Source organism: Dermacentor albipictus, chromosome 6, assembly GCF_038994185.2.
Source record: "Dermacentor albipictus isolate Rhodes 1998 colony chromosome 6, USDA_Dalb.pri_finalv2, whole genome shotgun sequence".
Lineage (NCBI taxonomy): Eukaryota > Metazoa > Arthropoda > Arachnida > Ixodida > Ixodidae > Dermacentor > Dermacentor albipictus.
The window spans coordinates 63,316,755-63,336,036 of record NC_091826.1 but is presented as its reverse complement, the minus strand read 5'-3'; the positions used below and the strand labels follow the sequence as shown (position 1 = coordinate 63,336,036).

The window sequence follows — 19,282 nt, the reverse complement described above, 5'->3', positions numbered from 1 at the left end:
CCTTTCGCTGGATACGCAGCCATTTGAATGGAAGATCTTTCTTTATTTTGACTGAAGACGCACCAACGCCGTTTAGCTATACCAGTCATGGTGTGCCGCAAGGCGGATTACTCAGCCCGACCCTCTTCAACCTGGTGCTCATTGCTCTCGCCGATTCGTTACCGCAAAACGTTGAGCCCTTCGTACATGGAGACGACATTTGCATATGGGCTTCAGGAGTGACACGCCTACAAGTCCGCGCACGACTTCAGAAGGCTTATACAGCCGTGTCAACGTACCTAAGAAGGCAGGGCCTGGAGCTTTCCCATGAGAAATGTGCACTCGTTGCCTTTACTCGCAAAGCGATGGCCCCGTGTGCTTTGCGGATTAATGACCAGACTGTACGATACAGACGAACGCACCACTTCCTCGGTGTCATCATTGATAGGGACTTGTCTTGGAGCCCTCACGTCTCGTACATGACAAAGCGTTTGGCCGCCATCGTGGACCTTCTTACGTTTCTCGGCGGGAAGTCCTGGGGCGCAACAGTACCATCAATGTTGCAACTATATAAAGCAGTGTCTTTGGGCTTCCTGTGGTACAGCTTACCTGTACTAGGAAATACTCGCGCTACAAATATCCGTAAACTTCAGAGTGTGCAAGCACAAGCACTCAGAACTTGTCTCGGTCTCCCCAAAACTGCGTCATCGATTGCGACAGTGGCCACTGCCGGGGACACTCCGTTGACAGTCTATACAGATATAGATGTCCTCAGAGCCCATATCCGACGCCTGACTCGGATTCCCTCACACCGTCTTGCTTGATTGCCAGCCAAAAGGCCACATTCTACCTTTGCCAAAAGTGTTGTAAGACATCAGTCCTACATACCATCATATTTTACGCCTGCTCCGCGATTATCATATCTTTTGTGGTGTCTGCACCAGCCGCAAGTGCAACTGACAATTCCAGGAATCAGGAAGAAAGCTGGAGCGCCGTTGCCAGCTTTGAAACAAGCAACTTCGGTACACATTCACAACGTACACAAATTCAGGCAACATGTCTACACAGATGGTTCAGTAAAACTCAACTGCTCAGCTACTGCAGTCATCATCCCGGCAAAATCTGAAGAAATCAAATTAAGAACTTCACGTGTGACCACATCGACGGGTGCAGAACTCACGGCGCTCCGTGCCGCATTTGATTTCATTAATCAGGAACCACCGCAACAAGGGCAGTCTTTAGTGACTCCAAGGCAGCCCTTCAGTGCATACAAAGCCCAATGCGCCACGGACCCAATGAACAACTGGCCTCAGAAATTTGACACATGTATCATCGTAGCCATGACAGGGACACAACATAATCTTTCAATGGCTTCCAGGACATTGCAGCATCAGCTGGAACGACTAAGCCGACGAAGCCGCCCGATCTGCTCGTGAAAGTGGTCAACGTGTCTTGATTCCGCTTTCGCGAACAGACGCTGCGGCTGGGCTGCGACTGATGTCCTGTGAATGTACTTTCCCGCTGTGGTACTAGAACGCTTTCACCATGTGTCGTTAGCGTTCCTCGTTTCCGGACATATGGATACACCAAACGCCTGGGTTACCACGACGTGAACAGATCATGCTGCACCATTTGGGGCTAGGCGTTGCATTTACGAACTCGTATGCTTTCCTTAATGGAATGGCCAACAGCCCCACGTGCGCCACATGCAACGTCGATGAGGCAATCGCACATATTATCTGTATCTGCCCGCGATATAGGGCCGAGAGAAAAGTGCTGTACAGAGTACTGGACCAGTTGGACAATCGTTAACTATCACAGTTCAAAGCTTTAGGTCAGTACTCTTTCGGAACATCCGCGCTAAAGGCCTTACTGGCGTTATTAGGGTTCCTGCGGTCTGCGGGGCTTCACTATACACTGTAAAAACGCCGCCCCCTACCGCTCTGTAGTGTACGCGGTTTGGTCGTGCTCGTCTGTGTTTCTTTCTATCTCCCCCTTCCGCTCTCTTTCTCTTTTTATCCCCCTTCACCCTTCCCCCGCGCAGGGTAGCCAACCGGAACTGCCTTTGGTTAACCTCCCTACCTTTCTATGCATCCTTTTCTCTCTCTCTCTCTGAAACCAGCACTTCGGCCGCAGTCAGGATTTATAAGTTTCGCGCCTTTTCTGGCGTGGGGCGTGGATATTGCGTGCCGAAATATCTTCAAGTGTTCTTTAATTTTAAGATGTCCTTCAAATTGTGAAACTCGCACAGATTTCGCAGTTACGATATAAAAGCAAGGCATATTAGTGTAATTGGTTGATGATGTATGAATGAATGTTTATTTTAGAAAAAATACAACCAAGGTATGTATAAGACACTAACAAAAAGGCAAGCATGCCCGCGTTCCCTATAAGAGTGAACAGCCTTGTCCACGATATCTTCTCGATAAACTACGAATGCAACAAAATAAAATAATAAATGTCTTGAAAGGGTACAGAAAAAAGCCGTGCGATTCATATATTCAAAATTCTCTCGCTATGATTCCCCCTCACAAGTAATGCGTGATAATGGCATCGAAGTCCTTGAGCAGCGAAGGCAACACTTAAGAATTCCATTTCTTTCCATGTTTTTTAATGGAGACTTATCAAATAATCCTGCATCGTATCTGTCCAGTACAACGTCTAGGCTTACTCGGCACCATCATCCGAATTCACTAACACCTTATTTTGCACGGACGGATGTATTCATGTATTCTTTTTTTCCTCGAACTATAACAGACTGGACTAACTCGTTGTTGCCTGTTTCAATTGATTGATTCATTGTACTACTGTTGTGTCTTACCGTTCTACCTAATTGAATAATGCATTGTATTATTGTTGTGTTTAACCACCCTGCTTGGACCTGATCTAGGTCTGCAGTATGAAATAAAGAAAAAAGAAAGAAAGAAATCCAACGCCATACCCATGATATTTCCTTAGTATCCTATGTACCTTGTGCCTAAAGTATGTATAGCAATGTAGCAAATTTTTATTCTGCAATACAGTTCTGTTTTCTTGTCAATGCTGAGGCACCTAACGTTCCCTATATGTTCATCAATTAGAACACTCACATGTGGCGCCTGTGTGGTGATCCTCAACTTACCTCCTCCTCTGTGAGTCCCTGCAGCAGGTAGTCGTGGTGCGTTTCGTAGTGACCCCCAGGTCCGTAGGCGTTGTACTGCTCTTCGCGAGCAGCACGCAGGAACAACAAAAGAAAGGTGAGATTGAGAACGCTAAGCGAGCTCAGACAGAGTGCGTAGCTTGCGAAGTTCGAAGGGATATAAAGGGTCTCCCAGCTATCATGCTCGAAGATTTAAAAATAAGCTAATGTCGCTTGGCCGAACGAAGGTAGTGTTATTACCTTCTGAGATTATTTTTGCATTATGTCTGAGCATATAGTTAGCCTTAATTATTTTATCAACTGCTCAAATATTTTAATTAGATGAAAAGTTTCATTGAAATATTGCAGAGCAACACGAAAAACTCCCGGTAGAGCTTTTTGTTGCTCATTAAGGCTATATAAACGTGTTTTTCTGAGTGTGAAAGAAACCCGGGGAATACGCGCAAAGTGTCTCGAGGGGTGAATTGCGAGGCAATAACTCGTTATTCGCGGGCTTCTATTTGGGACACCCTGTATACAGCCGGTACAACACACAGCAAAGGCGTCCGATATATCGGAGTGTATATAGAAGTATTAAGCTGGGATATAAAGATAAGATAGCCGAGAAAAGTGCCATATATGTTAAACCTTTAAAGTCTTGGGTTGGCATAATCTGCGGTAAACCAGACCTTTGGACTTCCGAAGGGTAAGAGAACTTTCTTACACAGTCTGGCTACCTTTGATGTACGAGTTTGCTGGAATTCGGACATACATGAGACAGTGTTTTTCTTTTTGAGTTTTTTTTTCAGTGAGTAATCACCTGTATTATCTCGGAGTCTCCGCGCTCGTAGTCTGTGGATAGTCCGGTGAGCATGGCCACCCGTTGGTTGACCCTTTCCAGCAGCGGGTCGGTGTCTGGATTTATCCACGCCACATGACTGATGCGGCCGGGGTCCACCTTTCTTTCGGTCCACTCGAGGACTGTGGCACGGGCCAGCTGCGCAGGGAGAAAGGCGATTTCAAAGCGCTGTGAAAAACTGCAGTCATCATGCCGTGGCGAAGGCTCGGGTATCGAATGTGAGTGCAACAAAAACGCGTGTCCCGGAATTCGCCTTTAAACGTAATAATACATGATTATATTAAACAATCTACCTTCCGTATAGATCACGCAAATAGACAACTCAGACAGGCTCGTTTTTTAAACCAGTAATCAGTTATTTTTCTTTTCACACTTCACTTTGTATACAGTCTCCACACAGGAGGCCGGCTATGGACTTGTACGGCTATGGCCGTGAATGCTGGTGGGGTTGCCCAGGCAACGCCGCCTGAGTGGGTCCCCCACTGTGGCCATATAACCAGGGGCCCTGTAGCGGACATGCTCAAATTCAGCCATATTGTCGAATTTTGGATTTGCTCAGTTCTGACAGGCCCAGAGACATGCCACAGCTTCTCCTATTGGCTCAAAATATGACAGTGTCCACAATGGTAACGATTCACTGTGAGAACCGTGTACAAACAGACCCTAGCTAGTGCTTAGAAAGAGTGCAACAATCGTACAGCGGAGCGGTCATTGATGTAAATGTTTCTTCTATTGGCATATGATACATCTTAGAAGTTTCCCCTCTTTCTTCAACATTGGTTTCCTGTATTCAAGAGATTAAGATGACATTTAGTGCTTGCTATGTTTGCTACGAAATATATTCTGGCGAAGTCTCATGATACCGTAAGGTTCGTAGTTAGCAGCTTGAGAAAGGCTGCTGAGGATCCTTGTGCAACTGTGGTCGATGAAATGAACGAGTTCCCAATCTTCATTGGAGCGCTTTATTAATCGGGTCTGTGAGTAAATTCTTACCGATCACTTTTCGTGCACACGGAGTGTAGTTTCGGGTGACTGAGATCTACAAACGGGAACAATATTCGTTCGCGCTCCGGTCTTCTTGGTCATTTGCACTGAGCCGCGCGAGCTGACGGGGATTGTGAGGGTGGAAGGCGGTTGTTCTATTTGGTTTTGCGAAATATGAAGAATAGGTGCGCTCTGCTTTCTCGATCCTTGCCTTTCAGCGTATTCCTATATGTCACCTTATACTTGCTTGTTGTGATGCTAACGCAGCGCTACCGTAGCTGATGCTGACATCTTACGAAGGCATCTTTACTATAATGACAGGCGTAGATTGTTTATCCTTTTTCTTGTGTCCACTGTTCCACATACTACCAACATTTAGCTTTACCGCTCGGCGCATGGCGCACACGTACTTATCGAAACATTCTCGATTGTTGCCGCCGGTTCCATCTGTTGTATCTGTTGTCGTCGAATATTATGTAATTGGATTACAGGGTCGACGCGAATAATGTTGTGCATTAGAGTCTACGCCGAGTCATGTAAAAAGTAGCCGACGCGCCTGGATCAGATTTCGACGATCCACGCATTCGCTCGTCTCTGTCGCTCTGCCCGAGCGCCACTTGTGTTTGCGGCCGTGAGTTCGTCCCTGTAAATAGTTACTTCGTGGCTCTACTCTGGGCCGCGGTCTCGTACTTCACCTTCAGGACAGCGTGACAATGCTGTTACCCTAAAGCGACAGCAAGGGCAGCAGAAGAGGAGGACGAAGGGCGCTTGTCATTGTAGCCGCTTGGTGACGCCGCCGGCAACCCTTCTCCCCTTATCATCCATTCATCTTCAACTAAATGCGCCCCGTCGTAGCAGTTTTGGTGGAGGCACTGGATAGAAGACCGGCGCCCACAAAAGAACGACAACTAACCGACCGCAGAGGCGCAATCCATCGAGATTCGCCGAAGTCGAAGAATTACCGGTCTGCCATCAGAGATGGCTCCCGGCGGCAACAGCCCTCAGCCTTCTTCCAGCGTCTGATGGCAGCCCAACATCGAGCCATGAACCTTCGCCGGAAAGGCTGGGGAAGACGTGTATGGATCGCTCAGCTTCTACAAATGAGCAAGTCGGTTCAGTGGATGGAATGCCACCTAACAGCTTAACAACACTGCCGTCTTCCTCAAGGGAACCTTGTTTTTGTGGCTTCAACACCACGAGGAAACCTTGACAATGTGGGAGAAGTCCACAGACGAAATCAAGAAGTGCTTCGGAGAGCCGGCAGCTATAAAAAAATGGCTGTGGCTTAGCTAAGGTTAAGCCCAGGATGCGAAGCATACTAGCCTTTATTTTAGTTGTTGAACCACTGTTTAGCCTGGTGAACTGCTGTTGCTTGGCTATATTTGGTTCGGCTAGACGAAGAAACAGCTCATGCGTTACTCTGCTTCGCCTTCAAGAGTGGAACGCGACAGCGTTCCCGTCGACCCGCCAAGGGGTGTAAGACTATGGGCTACGGCGCAGCGACTACACGCCCCGCATTGGACGCGGTGAGCGTCGAGCAACGCAGCGTTCGGCGCGGCAACGAAATGTGCGCCTGAGCAAGCGACGCACGCCTGAGCCTTAGAAACAGCTCGTTTCTAAGGCTACACCGCATTCACTAGAGGCGCTTTTGTACCGCTTTGAAGCACCGTACTCGTGGCTCAGTGGTAGCGTCTCCGTCTCACACTCCGGAGACCCTGGTTCGATTCCCACCCAGCCCATCTTGCAAGAGTTGAGCCAAAGCCACCTAGAAACAGTCTCTGTAGCACGCCCCAACCTTCGCTTCTCATTCCAACGAGCAGCTCTGTCTCCAGAAGGCATCTCACCTCGTGAGTCTAGCAGAGGCAAGCGCAGCTGCTTATATACCTCCGCGACGCCGCGAGCGACGGCTCAAGTTGGAGCCCCGTTTCTCCTCTGTCGTGACGTCACGGTGTCACGTGGTATTGAAGGCGACACCGCCGCGCCTGAGGAGCTGGGTTGAGCTCTCGTAATATGCTTCGCATAAAAATCCTGCAGAGAAAACTATAATGCAGCGAGCTCAAGTTCCAGGCGAAGCCTGCATGCACGACGCATGTACAACGAGGAAGTGCTCAAGTTGGCCAAGGCCCAGTGTCCTCAGATGGCAAAAGAGAACAAAGTTGGTCATTTTCTAAAATAGATCGCCGAGGTCGTGTACCAGTTCCTTATCGGAAAAGAGTCTGCACTTCGTAAGTGACGTCATTCAGCACTGCCGCACACTTAAGCGCTGAAAGCTCGGCATTTCACACCGAAGTTGGGTCCACGTAACTAACACCACCAGTGTTGACGAGTTCCCAGCTCCATCGGACTTCGCGTCAGTGATCCGGCAAGTGGTGTGCGAAGAGCTTGAATGGCGTGAGGCGGTTGGAGAGCCATTTTCTTCCGGCGACTTTTGTGAGACATCCACCACCACCTCCTTTATAGGTGCCTATAACCTTTCGCTGCGTCCAAGGAGGCCAAACGTTACTATGAACGCGCATCCCAGTTAACAGTTCCATGGGAATTACTCACGAAGAGCACCTGCAGTTTCTGAAGAGTGGAACTGCCATGCCAGTAATCCTTCCGCTGAACATATCCGTACGCCCTGTAAGTGCCCCGTCTGCTTACAATGTGGCATTCGCGGCCACGGCATCCGATTTCATCCTCATTTCCGTCGCCCATCACTACCGTCCTATGAGTGACCACGTGCTATTTGGTGGCGTAGCAATGGGCGCGGTGATGGGACACGCTGAACCTCTGACTCTGATAGTGGACGAGCTACCAAGCGAATTACCATAACGAATCACCAGCTTTTGTACGCAGCTTGACGACGACGCCTTCAGGCCAGCGCAGGTCTCTATCACCCCGACGACGTCTCACGAAACCGCCGCTGTCAGTCACCACATCAGTCATCTGCAGCTACCCACCCCTACGCCTCCGCCAGTCACATGTCAAAACGATAGTCGTGTTTTAGAGGACAATGTTGCTGCTTTGGCCTTCTTCGACACAAAAGGGAATGTCGCCGTTGTGAGCTTGAATTCCAAAACGCGACCTGGCCGTAAAGTGATGTTTCCCTGGGATAACGTTAATACATTTCCTGCTGTGAGTGGAGAGTTAGTTGCTCCGTCCTATTGGTGTGTCCACCGCGAACGTTTATTTTTCCGGTGAGGTGTATCAAGGCGAATTCTCAGTGCTTGCTAAATCCGCTCCCAGCGTATTTCTTGGCCTAGATTTCCTACACCAGTGCCGTGCCACTAGTTACTGCCGCAACGACGAGCTTTTCATCCTCTCTCCTCTTGCCGAACAATCTGCTACCTTTTCACGCACTGCCACGGTCATTGAAGATGCCGTCTTACCGGCACGTCCCTTATTCAGTGTTTGAGCTGCTGCTTGCGGTGTTGTTGTGGCGGTGCGCTCGTCGCCGCAGAGTTCGTCTTGAGCGGCACGACGCTTTTCGCATGCTTTCGCCATATATACCTCCTCCTCCACTTTCCTCCTCGGACACCCTTGACTTTCGCCGTCTTTCACCGCTGTACTCTTTCTCTCGATTACGCTAGGGGACACCACCGATGCCGAGGGACGCCGACGGTCAACGCAGCAACGGACGCCTACGAGCTGCGCTCTAAAACGTAGAAAGTGGTCATGCATCCACAATGGCTCTGAAGTACGGTGCAACTCTAGCGTCGACTTCAGCGGCCATAAAATTTGAAAACCACGTAACCTTATCTCTGTATTCCCACTTATTTCCAGTCACTGCTAGTTTCTCGAAGGAGTTAACAGCGTTTAAAGAAGAGCCTGGCACCAGGCGTCCCAGTTCACCGGCGATTTTTAGAGGCTTGCTCATTACTTCGTGCCACAATGGAAGCTGTGCGTGCACGTTTCTGTTTTCGTAGCGCGTGCCAGTGTGTGGGTATGCGTAGGCGATCGTTCCTCAAAGATAGCGGTGATCCCATTTTACCGGACCGTTATTTTGGATACGTACTGAAAAAAACTGGCCCCCGGTCAGCGACGTCCTATCTACGTTGTTGACGACGCGTGATGCTCTCGCGGTGGACGGCGGCTTCGGAATTGCCCGACGCCGAGGACGTGGTCGCTCACTGTTCGCTTGCATCGTGAGCTTGCGATGGGCTTCTCATTGGACGCCGGTGACGGCGATGTTGGGAGAGTCTTCGCAAACACAATGGTCGGCTTCTCTTAACCTTAGGGCGTCCATCGTTTCAATTTAACCGGGCACAATGGACGCCGGAACGCGACGCTATAACGCCTTCAAATGCGGGATCCTACCATTGCTCTGCGGCGACTGTGCTCGTGCGAGTCCAGCGGGATCCCGCCCACAATGGTGGGATCCCACCCCATAAACACACAGAGAATAACTAGGTGTCCGATGGAAAGAGAAAAGAGCCGAGTAGGCCTACTTGAAGAAGGCGGCTATGACCTGTCTTCTAAATCGCAATCGTGCGCAAACGGCCTGTACCTGTTGACAGATGATTGCGCTGTGATGAATGCGGTTTCCTTGCAGATGAAGTCGTCGTGTTGAGCAAGAAAGGCAAGTAGACCCGCTATTCCTTGGAAGTTGCGTTCATCTTCCAACATCACTGATCATGGTGTTACCAACTCGATGCGAGGTTATGCAACCGAGACCGATTAAAATCTTTGAAAAAGTCACAGCGACTTTTAGGTTGCTGAACGCGGGTGACGCGCAAGCACATGAATGCGAAGAGCACACGACGCTTGCACCAAGACGCCTACACTGTCCGCCTCGCAGATCGCATTCAAGCCAGGGCTCGCGCGGCCTCACCATACGCAGCAGCCGCCGGAGTAGAAGGCCCAGTTGTAAAGATTCACTTACAATATAAATTGCCTTGCATGGTGCCTTCACACTTCGCACTCGATGACCCCGGGCACTTGCTGTCAAATAGCTGGCTTGAGGAATCGCGGCAGCAGCAGCGACCGAAGTGACCTCCGTGCTATCTATCACTTCAACGCAAGCTGAGGGGTGACCACACAGCGCATGCAAAGTTACGAGCCGTCAGCCCATCTAGAGTGTGCCTCCAAAGCAGATCGCTTTCAAGATAAAGCCAGCATGACCTCGCGCAGCCGATGTACAAGGCTCCCACTCCTTCCCCTTCTCCATTGTCACGAGCGCGACGGAATACGGCGCGTTTCATCCCCTTAGGCACGCGAGATTGAGCTGCCATCGGCGGCTCACCATCGCACTCTGCCACTCGCCTTACAGCGCACGACCTGCGAGGACGATGTTATCAGAGGACTGGCCCGGTACCTATGCATCGCAAAGAAAACCTGCGCCAACTGTCAGAGGAGGTAAATTAAACCCATCGCGCCTCCGCCTATCTTCCTCTTCCGCGAAGTTTCGCCTCCTTTCTCCATCCCCGCTCCGGTCTACGCTACCTATACATTCCTCTAGGAGGGGTTACTTTGCCGCGCGCTCAGCGCGCTTCTTAGTACTTTCCGCGGCACACGAATGTCTTCACCTCCAGGTGCCTTGCTCCTTCGCTTGCTTCGCGGCTGCAATTAGACACAGCCGATTTCACGAGCGGGCCAGTTACGACTGCGCATAAAATTTGGACGACGGTTAAGCTTCGCCTTTAGCAGTGAAACGCGATAGCATGGAAATATTCATGACTGCTTCTCATGCTTCCCGGCAGCTGAAGCTTATTAAACCGTAACGTTTACCGTGAAACGCTGGCGGCGAACACTATCCACAAAGGCGAGCTTCCTCATAGAAATGCGGCCCTTGCGTTGGACGACCTTTTTTTTATTTTTTCATACTTTTAATATTTCAGTGTGGGAAGGTTTGACATAAAAGGCATATGCTGTCGGCGGTTTGTGTCATGACATTTGTTATGGGCTGTCATTCTCAGAATTCCGAGTAATAACTTTGGAAAGAATATAAGACAATGTGTGAGCAACTATAGCGACAGAACTTCAGTGGCATATAGAATACGTGCAAGTTTCGCTCACAGGACGTCCGACGCCGGACCCCGCTATCGGATTTTCTGTGACACTGGCCCCTAATGCTATCGCGGTAAGTTGCGAATGCACTAGGTTCTTATCTGTCTGTCAGAATTGGATGGATTATGAGAACAGGAAGACGGAGCTGTTTAGCATAGACCAGTAACAGAGAGCTGACGTTTTCATTTGCAGAGGAAAAGAAACCCGGAAAATTGCATCCTAAATATTGATTCACCAATATATTGCCGGAGTCATGCTTCAGTACACGTTCTGCTTACTTCTGTTAGTTTAAGAATGACAATGCACAACCCGTCCCTTTGGTTTGCGACTTCACTTGAATCATGCGCTTAAGTTGAACGCCTGGAAGCCGTCCCGAGGAATATTAATTTCAGCGAACTACAGCAACCTGTTGTGTCACTTGTGGATGGGAGTGGCGTTCATGAACGCATACTCCTACCGTATGGGGAATGGCCGAGAGCCCCATGTGCGACTCCTGTGGGGGCGAGGAGACCATCGAGCACCTATTGTGTAACTGCCCTCACTACTATGTCCAACGCCTCTCTCTGCAGGCAACTTTACGCAGACTGGACTCGAGACCGTTCACCGAGTCAAAGATACTCGGACCGTGGCCACACCCGTCACTGGCTCGAAAAGCGATTCCTGCACGAGTGCGGCACTTGAAGTGCACGGGCTTAACCGACCGTTTATAGTGTCCCTGTGTATGGTGTCCCTCCCACACGTACTCAGTACTTACTCTCTCCCTTTCTTCCTCTTTCTATTCCCCTTTCCCCCACCCCCCAGTGTAGGGTAGCAAACCGGATGCTGTTCTGGTTGACCTCCCTGCCTTTCCTACCCTTGTTTTCTCTCTCTGTCTCTCAGCGAACTACAAAGGCAAGCAACAAGTAGGACTACTTATGCCGGCTCGAATCAATGATGTATCAGCAGGGTCGCCTGCTACGCTTTCTAATGCATTCTATCAAGGGTAGCAGTAATGAAGTAATAGCCTTGGCAAGGCAACTTCGGAACGTACCCTTTGTTTAGCATTTAGGAGAACTGCGCAAACAATACATGGACTGGTGAGGCTTGGCAACATTGGCGACACAAGCATGGGAAGCTGGCGACTTTTGATAGAGTCTGACCACGATGCTAGTGTAGGCGTAGAAGCTTTCTCGTCTGCTTGTACCGATAAAACTCAGTGCATGGCACAGCAATGAAAAATTTTCAGTAATGCGGTGAACAGACGGCCGATGCCATGTCGTGGTGAGGACGCCTAGTGGCAAAAAATTTGCCACCTATGGTCTTTATTGAGAGAACGACACAGTTGTTCATAGGCGGGTGTGACGCTAACTCCGCGGAATATGAGAAACAGACTCACTGTGGGCTCTCCAATGCTGCGGATTGCTTGTATCTCCTTTGACCAGATGACGTCGTAGAATTGGACGATGTAAGGGTCTAGGCTCATGACCTCCATTTTAACCGGGCCAATTCGGAAGTACGGGTGTGGAACCCTCAGGTAACAGCGCAGGTCCTTCTCTTCCGCAGCATTCTGCGCACAAAGTCAGGGTGAGGTATACACAATACATAATAAATATAAGCTCTGTCGCATGCATTCATGCAACGCAAGCTGTTAGTGATCGATAGGCTCTGGCTGTAAGTAGGCTGTAGAATTTTGTTTATCGTGGTTGGATAGCATACAACGAGAAGCCGAAACAAGACAAAAGGCTCGCAGTAGTAATGGAGACTTGAATTACGTATTGAAGGACTCTGTTTGGATTTACTAAGAGTGACCTAACGATGAAAACCTCGGCGCACAACAAAGCGGTTGGACGAGGGCATTTGTATTCTTCAGGGCAGCAATTTATTAGAACGCTGGCTAAGCGGCTAGGGTTTCCTTTGTTCATCCATCGCTGATCATCAGTGAAAGTTAGCCGCATTAGTTGCTTGTTCTTCTTTTGAGCTAATAATCTTAGTGATGCTTACAGAGTGAAATGTAGCAAATGGAGAAAGAGGGTTAGACTGAAAAGTCTAGTTTTCGTTGTTAGCAACATAGACTTTTAGTGGTTGAGAAGGAACGTTCAGAGTTGCTCGAGAGGTGGTCTCAAGAAAGCATGCATGCGCATCGGTGTCTGTCTGCGTAAACAGTTGCGGTATAGGCTCATCTGCATGCTGTTAACTGAGGCCGGCACAAGGTCCTCGCACTCTCAGTACACCGAGGAGATCTACTGTTAACAGAGTGGGGAGCGGCTATGGCCTGTCTTCCTCCGTTAGTTACACCGTAAAAAACCACGTGGCGTTCACAAAGACGGCATCTAGAAGCACAGATTTGTATTCGCATATATTACTTTGTTTAAACTGTGCATTCAGCAGCTGTAAGAGACTGTTGTAGAAATTGGTGCTTTGAAAGAATGGCATTTGCCTCAAACATTGTACTATTGCAGTTGCCATTAAAGTGTTGCAGATAACCGGAGCATCCTTTCAGAAACATTTACTACCTTTGTACAAGTTCCACCATAAATTTGAAAAGTGTACTCCCATACATTGAGCAATTGCCATCCCTAGTTCTTTCCTCTGCGTTTCTAGTTTTCGTCATTTGCGTCCATAACGCACTCCCGCTTGCTAAAGCGTGCTTATTCCGACGAAATCCTTTCCAGCCTTTCTTATTGGCTTTCATTAATGTCGTTTTGCTTTGAGAATTGATGATATTGCTCCGGTCGGAGTGTATTCAATGGGGAAATGACACGGCGCTGATCGCACTAAAGGAAAGACGCAACAAATATGAATACTGAGGAAATGATGAAAAGAATTATGCATATCCCACGGACTTTCAGGGTCAATGTAAGCAACGCTTTCTGTGCTGTTTGCTTTGATTGACTATAACCAGCGATGATGGTCACGGCGAATGTTTAATTTTTTTTCCACATTAATTCCAACACGAGATTGTTCAGTTGATGTTAAACATTGCCTTGCGCGCATTGCTGCTGTTTTCGGCGTAGTGCACAGAACACACAGGGAGGGGTATCTGCTTGAGGCATCGCTGTGGGCTATACTTTGTAACATCTGGGAGGGTTGAGCATTGTCATTGCTTCACGTGGCACATCGCGTCGTGGCAGAAGCATTAAACTTTCATTGAATTATGGTGCTATACGTTCCAAAACCACAGTGGCTTATGAGGCACGTTGTAGTGGCGGGCTCTGGGTTAATTTCGACACCATGGTGTCCTTTAACGTGTCCCTAAATCTAAGCGCACAAGCGTTTTCTTACTTTGCCTCCGTCGAAATGGTGCTGCCGCGGTCTGGTCAAATCCGCGACCTCGAGCAACACCACGGCCGCAAAGGTACCGCGGCGGGCGCAGGAATGTTGATATGACGTGCGACCGCTTCTGTAGTGTCACCTGGACCCTACGGTGCCGTTTAGTTCATGCGGCTGTGCTTCTGCATGCCGTGCGCAAGTTGTCGGCTTGTCATATTTGCACGCTGTTTATTTTTCAGAACTAACAGTGACGTTCCGGGCCGTACTTTGAACTTAAATTTATGGAGTTTGGCCGCAGCCGCTGTCCTGCATGTCTATAGTAGTCGGGTTTCCTTGCCTTCTCACGTTACATACCCCCCCCCCCCCACCCTGTGCCTCTTCCCTCCCCCGTCCCACTCCTTGTATGGGAACTGCTATCGAAAAGTGGCAAGGCTGTTATTCACTAGTTTCGCCACTGCGTCGGTTCCACCCATTCTCAGCCCCTTCTCCCATTCTGTCTATCTTTCCTCTGGACTTGCACGTTGGTATAAAGGTAAGCGCTGCAGTTTTAGGGATGCTTGTGCTGGCAGTCATGGATAACTGTAGCCTTTATTATTGGCTGGCGCGAATCCTTTAATTATGTTTACTTCGCGAATAATTTATACAGCTCCGGCCGGAGTCAGTTCAGTGTTGTAATGACACATTGATGATCACACGGAAAGAAAAACTCATTGCATGCAATGCAATGGAAACCATGAAAAGAAAAATGCGCACGCAAAAAGAAAGTTTCTAAGCGACTCACCCGGATTTTTTCTCCGCGGCAGAGGTCGTTGTACGCCTCCAAGTATCCTTCGGCGAAGGGCATATCAACGCTGGGCACCTTCGGCAGGACTGCAACGCAAGGTTGTTAATTGTTGAAATGCATGCGCGCCGGAAACGAAGCAACACGAATGGCATAGGTTCAAAGCACAAGCAGACAGTTTATCGGGACCGCGTAACACTCATGTTCCCTTTTGCTTTTCGCGATTTACCACGGTTCTTCTTCTTCTTATTCTTTTTTTTTACTGCGCATTGTCACTCACTAAATCGCTGTTTGATATTTTGCATTGTACTCTATGATAGTCAACCTACTGGGAACCACATTGAGTTTTCATATTTTCCTATGGCATGCGCGTGACATATGTTAGTGAGGACGATTTTGTTATACAATTTCGATGGTTTTCAATAACCGTGCTAAATTTTTTGAAGGTTAGTCTGCTTGCCCATAGCTTAGTAATAATGCTGACGTCTGTTTTGTGTTCTAAACCGCATGTTCCCTTTCTAGGTTTGTGTATATGACCTATATAGTTATTTGTGTAACCCTCCTATGGGATGACTTCTATTAGGGTTTCTCCCTGCCCCTTCCACTGCGTAGCATCGTGACGGGAGAGCCTTCGAAGTTACATCGAAGAACAAATTTTTGTACGCTTCACGCGCCAGAGTCATTCCTGTGAATGGACTTATGAGCGGATCTGCAAGTCATTGACACTATGAATAGGGTGGATATCGTACGAACCTACTTTTCGAAGTTGGGCGGCACCGAACTTGTCCTTATTCTATTGCCCATTTTCTCTTTCTTTTTAAACTCTCCGAAGTTGAATATATTATCCATCGTTAATTCCATTGAGCATTCATCCGGCCTTTGCACCACCACTAATTGTAGGCGGGGACGCCCTGCCGGTTGAAAAGTACAGTATCTTAAACAAGCGATCTACGATTATGCAATGCGCATGTCAATGGAATTGTACAGAAATCTGTGAAGCTAGTCATCGACGCGCTGCGTTCTATTACCGGGACTGCTATCTTTCATTGCAACTTATCGATGAGGCATCTCAAGTGAAAGACCGTTCTTCCCTGCGCTGTGCAGTGAAATTGGTGCATCGCGTCAGAATCGCTGCACCAAACCGGCACGAGAAAGGTATGAGTCGTTGGGTCGGTGTTGCTATTTTCCAGATATGTTATTTCCGCGTTTTAAATGCGAGGCATTCTTGGTAAACTTAAACCGGTTTTTCCTGCCGGGTATCTGACACTTTTTTGTGCACCGATCCCAGAAGCAGTGCAGTATGACACAGCGTCTCAAACGGCCACCTGGAACTGCATTTGCAGCGTGCTACTGTAGAGCCCGGTAAGATTTTGAGAATTGCTAGAAAGTACAGCGGGGCGGGGCAATTCTCGAGGCGCTCCACGTTTCTGCGCAGGCGCGAGTAAGAGCTGGTGCGAGAAAGTCTGGGGGCTTTTGCTCCTTGAATATCTGACGCTGCCTAGGCACTACGAAAGAGAAGCTTTTTTTCGCGTGTTGTACGCGTTTTTCCCTAGGCGTGGCGGCATTACGGAGTGGGGGTCAAGCTTGTTTACGCACGGACGCTGGCTGCCGGTGCGGTGAAACCGGTGAAGCAGCGGGCGCTGACGCCCCATTTGGTGATCGCTGTGTTTAAAGGTACGTCGGACAGACTTTTTCGCGCATGCGAAGCTGGTGCTGAGTCCGCCATGTCGGATTATAACTTTGCTGCGCCTTACCACGCTCTACCCTCATAAAAAGATATCGCTGATTTTCCCGGGGCAGCAACAGGGGCCGTAGTAGAGGCCAGGCCTGCTCTCCCGGTGCAGTATCTTCGCTCTTGGCAGGATTTTCGTTTGCGGGTGTCCGATACTTTTCAGGAGCATTTTTGAGTGGTCCACTTTCAGTTAAATAAATGCACAGCGCCTTAGCAACCACGGTTGAACGCGGTTGTCTGGTGTCACGCCGCGAAGATTATTGGCTTTGTGTCTCGTCCATGTTAGGTTAGGTTAGGTTAGGGTAAAAGGCGTCAGGGTTAGTTAGCTGTAAGCCCTAAGGCCCGGATAAAGCTGTGTAACTGGTGCGCGGCCTGCATAGTATATATTCCGCTATCGTCACACTGGTCAATTGGCATAACGCAAGCTAACTTTATAATATTTGGGGTTTTACGTGCCAAAACCACTTTCTGATTATGAGGCACGCCGTAGTGGGGGAATCCGGAAATTTTGACCACCTGGGGTTCTTTAACGTGCACCTAAATCTAAGCACACGGGTGTTTTCGCATTTCGCCCCCATCGAAATGCGGCCGCCGTGGCCGGAAAGCTAACTTTATCGAAGTGTACTGACATCACCGCAGGCTTACTTAGTCCAGCAGAACCTTTAAAAATATTATTTGTAATAGTTTACGAACATATTTCTTTAAACATTTTAGTAGAACTTCGTCAACAATTCGCCACCGATTTGGGTTGGAACTCTGATTTAAAACAAAGAGCTTGATTCCTGACCATGTCATGCATTGACATTACAGTGTGTTAGAAAAATTATCAAGTTACCTGCCATTCTAAATATTTTTCGCGAACCAGTATACGAACTGTGGACGTACTGAAGATACATGTCCTTCAGAAAAAACATCATTTTCCTGATGTCTAGTAAAACAATCTTTACACAAAAGTAACAAGCCTTTTAACAAAGTATTAAAGTAGTTATTAAGAGAAAAATTAGCAGAAGGTACGTTAACGGTGTATTTAAAATATTATTTATACGAAAGTAAATAGGACGCCTTTTAACGGTGTTCCTTATACAAAAGTAAGAAGGAAGTCTTTTAACGGTGTATGAACAAATCTTCTTTATACAAAAGAAGGCAGTCTTTTAACGGTGTATTTAAATATTATTTCTACAAAAGTAAGAAAGTGTTTTGGCAGTGTATGAACAAATATAACTAGAATGTAAATGTAAATACACTGTCAGTAAAGTAAATAGACGGTTGGTAGGAGCTCTAAATAATGTTAATAGGCATTTTTGCAAGGGTCCAGTCGTTTGCGACTTTTCGTGTGTGCGTTTTACTACGGGTCACGTGCGAGCCCCTTCTCGAAGATAGCAACTACCGCGGGCATAAATATGTTTTGACAATGGTGCAAGTATATGCGAGTGGGGGACGAAATGGGGGAGGGGGAGGAGATATGAAGGAGATAAGAACATCTTCGGAAGAGCGCCGGCAAAAACATTAAAATTTGAAGAGTTACGTGGTATGGTAATTAGCTGTCGCTAGCTGGTTGCGTTAATATTAAAGCGCACATTTCTTCGGTTTCTCTGAACGAGTACGCCGGTTTGCTTGTTCAGAGACTCTTGTTCAAAGACAGACTTGTGTGGTATAAATGGGAATCAGTTCTGTTCTTTATTTCTTTTTCGTTCTGTTTTGTTAATACCGGATTCAGGTGGAAAGAAATGCCATCTACTTTATCCCTCTCTCTCTGCTACAGCAATATATATTTAATGAAGATTATTATAGTAAAGATAAGTTTGCTACGAGTGGCGAGTTCAATCACTATACGACTGCGTTCGCAAATTTGATCCCGTTCAGTTCCTGATTCAAGGCCTTTCAGACGACCAAACTGGAAAGCGAAGACGAATACAGATCTCCGTCAGTGAGCAGTGTTGCAGTTGCTCATTTTCAAACAATAAAACGATCACGTAGTGGTTCCACTTACCCATGCTGGGCAGCTGTTCTTCCTGCGGCCGCTGTTGTTGCTCCAGCTAGACAAGAGTGAACATATCAGACTGATGGCAGCGTTTAAATATCTACGCTGCGAGTAGTTTTACGCGTCAACGAAAGAGACCTATCCACTCAATTGTTTCCGTGTGGCCTTCAAATCATTTCATACACACATCGGGCAGATTTTTCAGGTTATTCTCAAAGAATTTTGTACAGGAACGCAATGTACATTTCTAATACTTGCACAGAAAACGCAGAAAGTAATTCGACCGCATACAGGTCGCTTTAGTGGAGTGGGACCCCGCGTTGGACTTCGTGCTCAAAAAATTAATAAATAAAAAACAAAATCAAACAGGTTTGTGGTGAGTCACCTAAATAAGATCTAGTAATGATCGCGCGTACGTGCTGGTGCTTTAAGTGATGACGACGGACTTTGTATACTCAGTTGCAAACTGGGAACCCGCTGGAGTTAAGATACGTCCACTATCTTTTGAATCCGTCCATTACCGCAGCCATTTGTTTCTTATGTTTCTTATAACACGTGACCTGACCAGGCGAAAGTTCGTCGCGCTGTTGGTTAGTTCACTCACTTTCAGA

The 19,282-nt window shown here is 47.9% G+C and overlaps 1 protein-coding gene across 1 annotated transcript in view; it reads right to left on the bottom strand.

Moving 5' to 3' along the window:
* Positions 1 to 19,282, bottom strand: part of LOC135912311 (prolyl 4-hydroxylase subunit alpha-2-like) — a 49,661-nt gene that overhangs the window by 15,904 nt on the left and 14,475 nt on the right. Inside the window, exons 5-9 of the mRNA XM_065444701.2 lie at positions 18,681 to 18,726; positions 14,959 to 15,047; positions 12,304 to 12,474; positions 3,918 to 4,094; positions 3,101 to 3,175 (exon numbers count right to left, since the gene is read on the bottom strand). Coding sequence (XP_065300773.2) covers positions 3,101 to 3,175; positions 3,918 to 4,094; positions 12,304 to 12,474; positions 14,959 to 15,047; positions 18,681 to 18,726 — 558 coding nt within the window. The remainder of the gene's footprint in view (positions 1 to 3,100; positions 3,176 to 3,917; positions 4,095 to 12,303; positions 12,475 to 14,958; positions 15,048 to 18,680; positions 18,727 to 19,282) is intronic.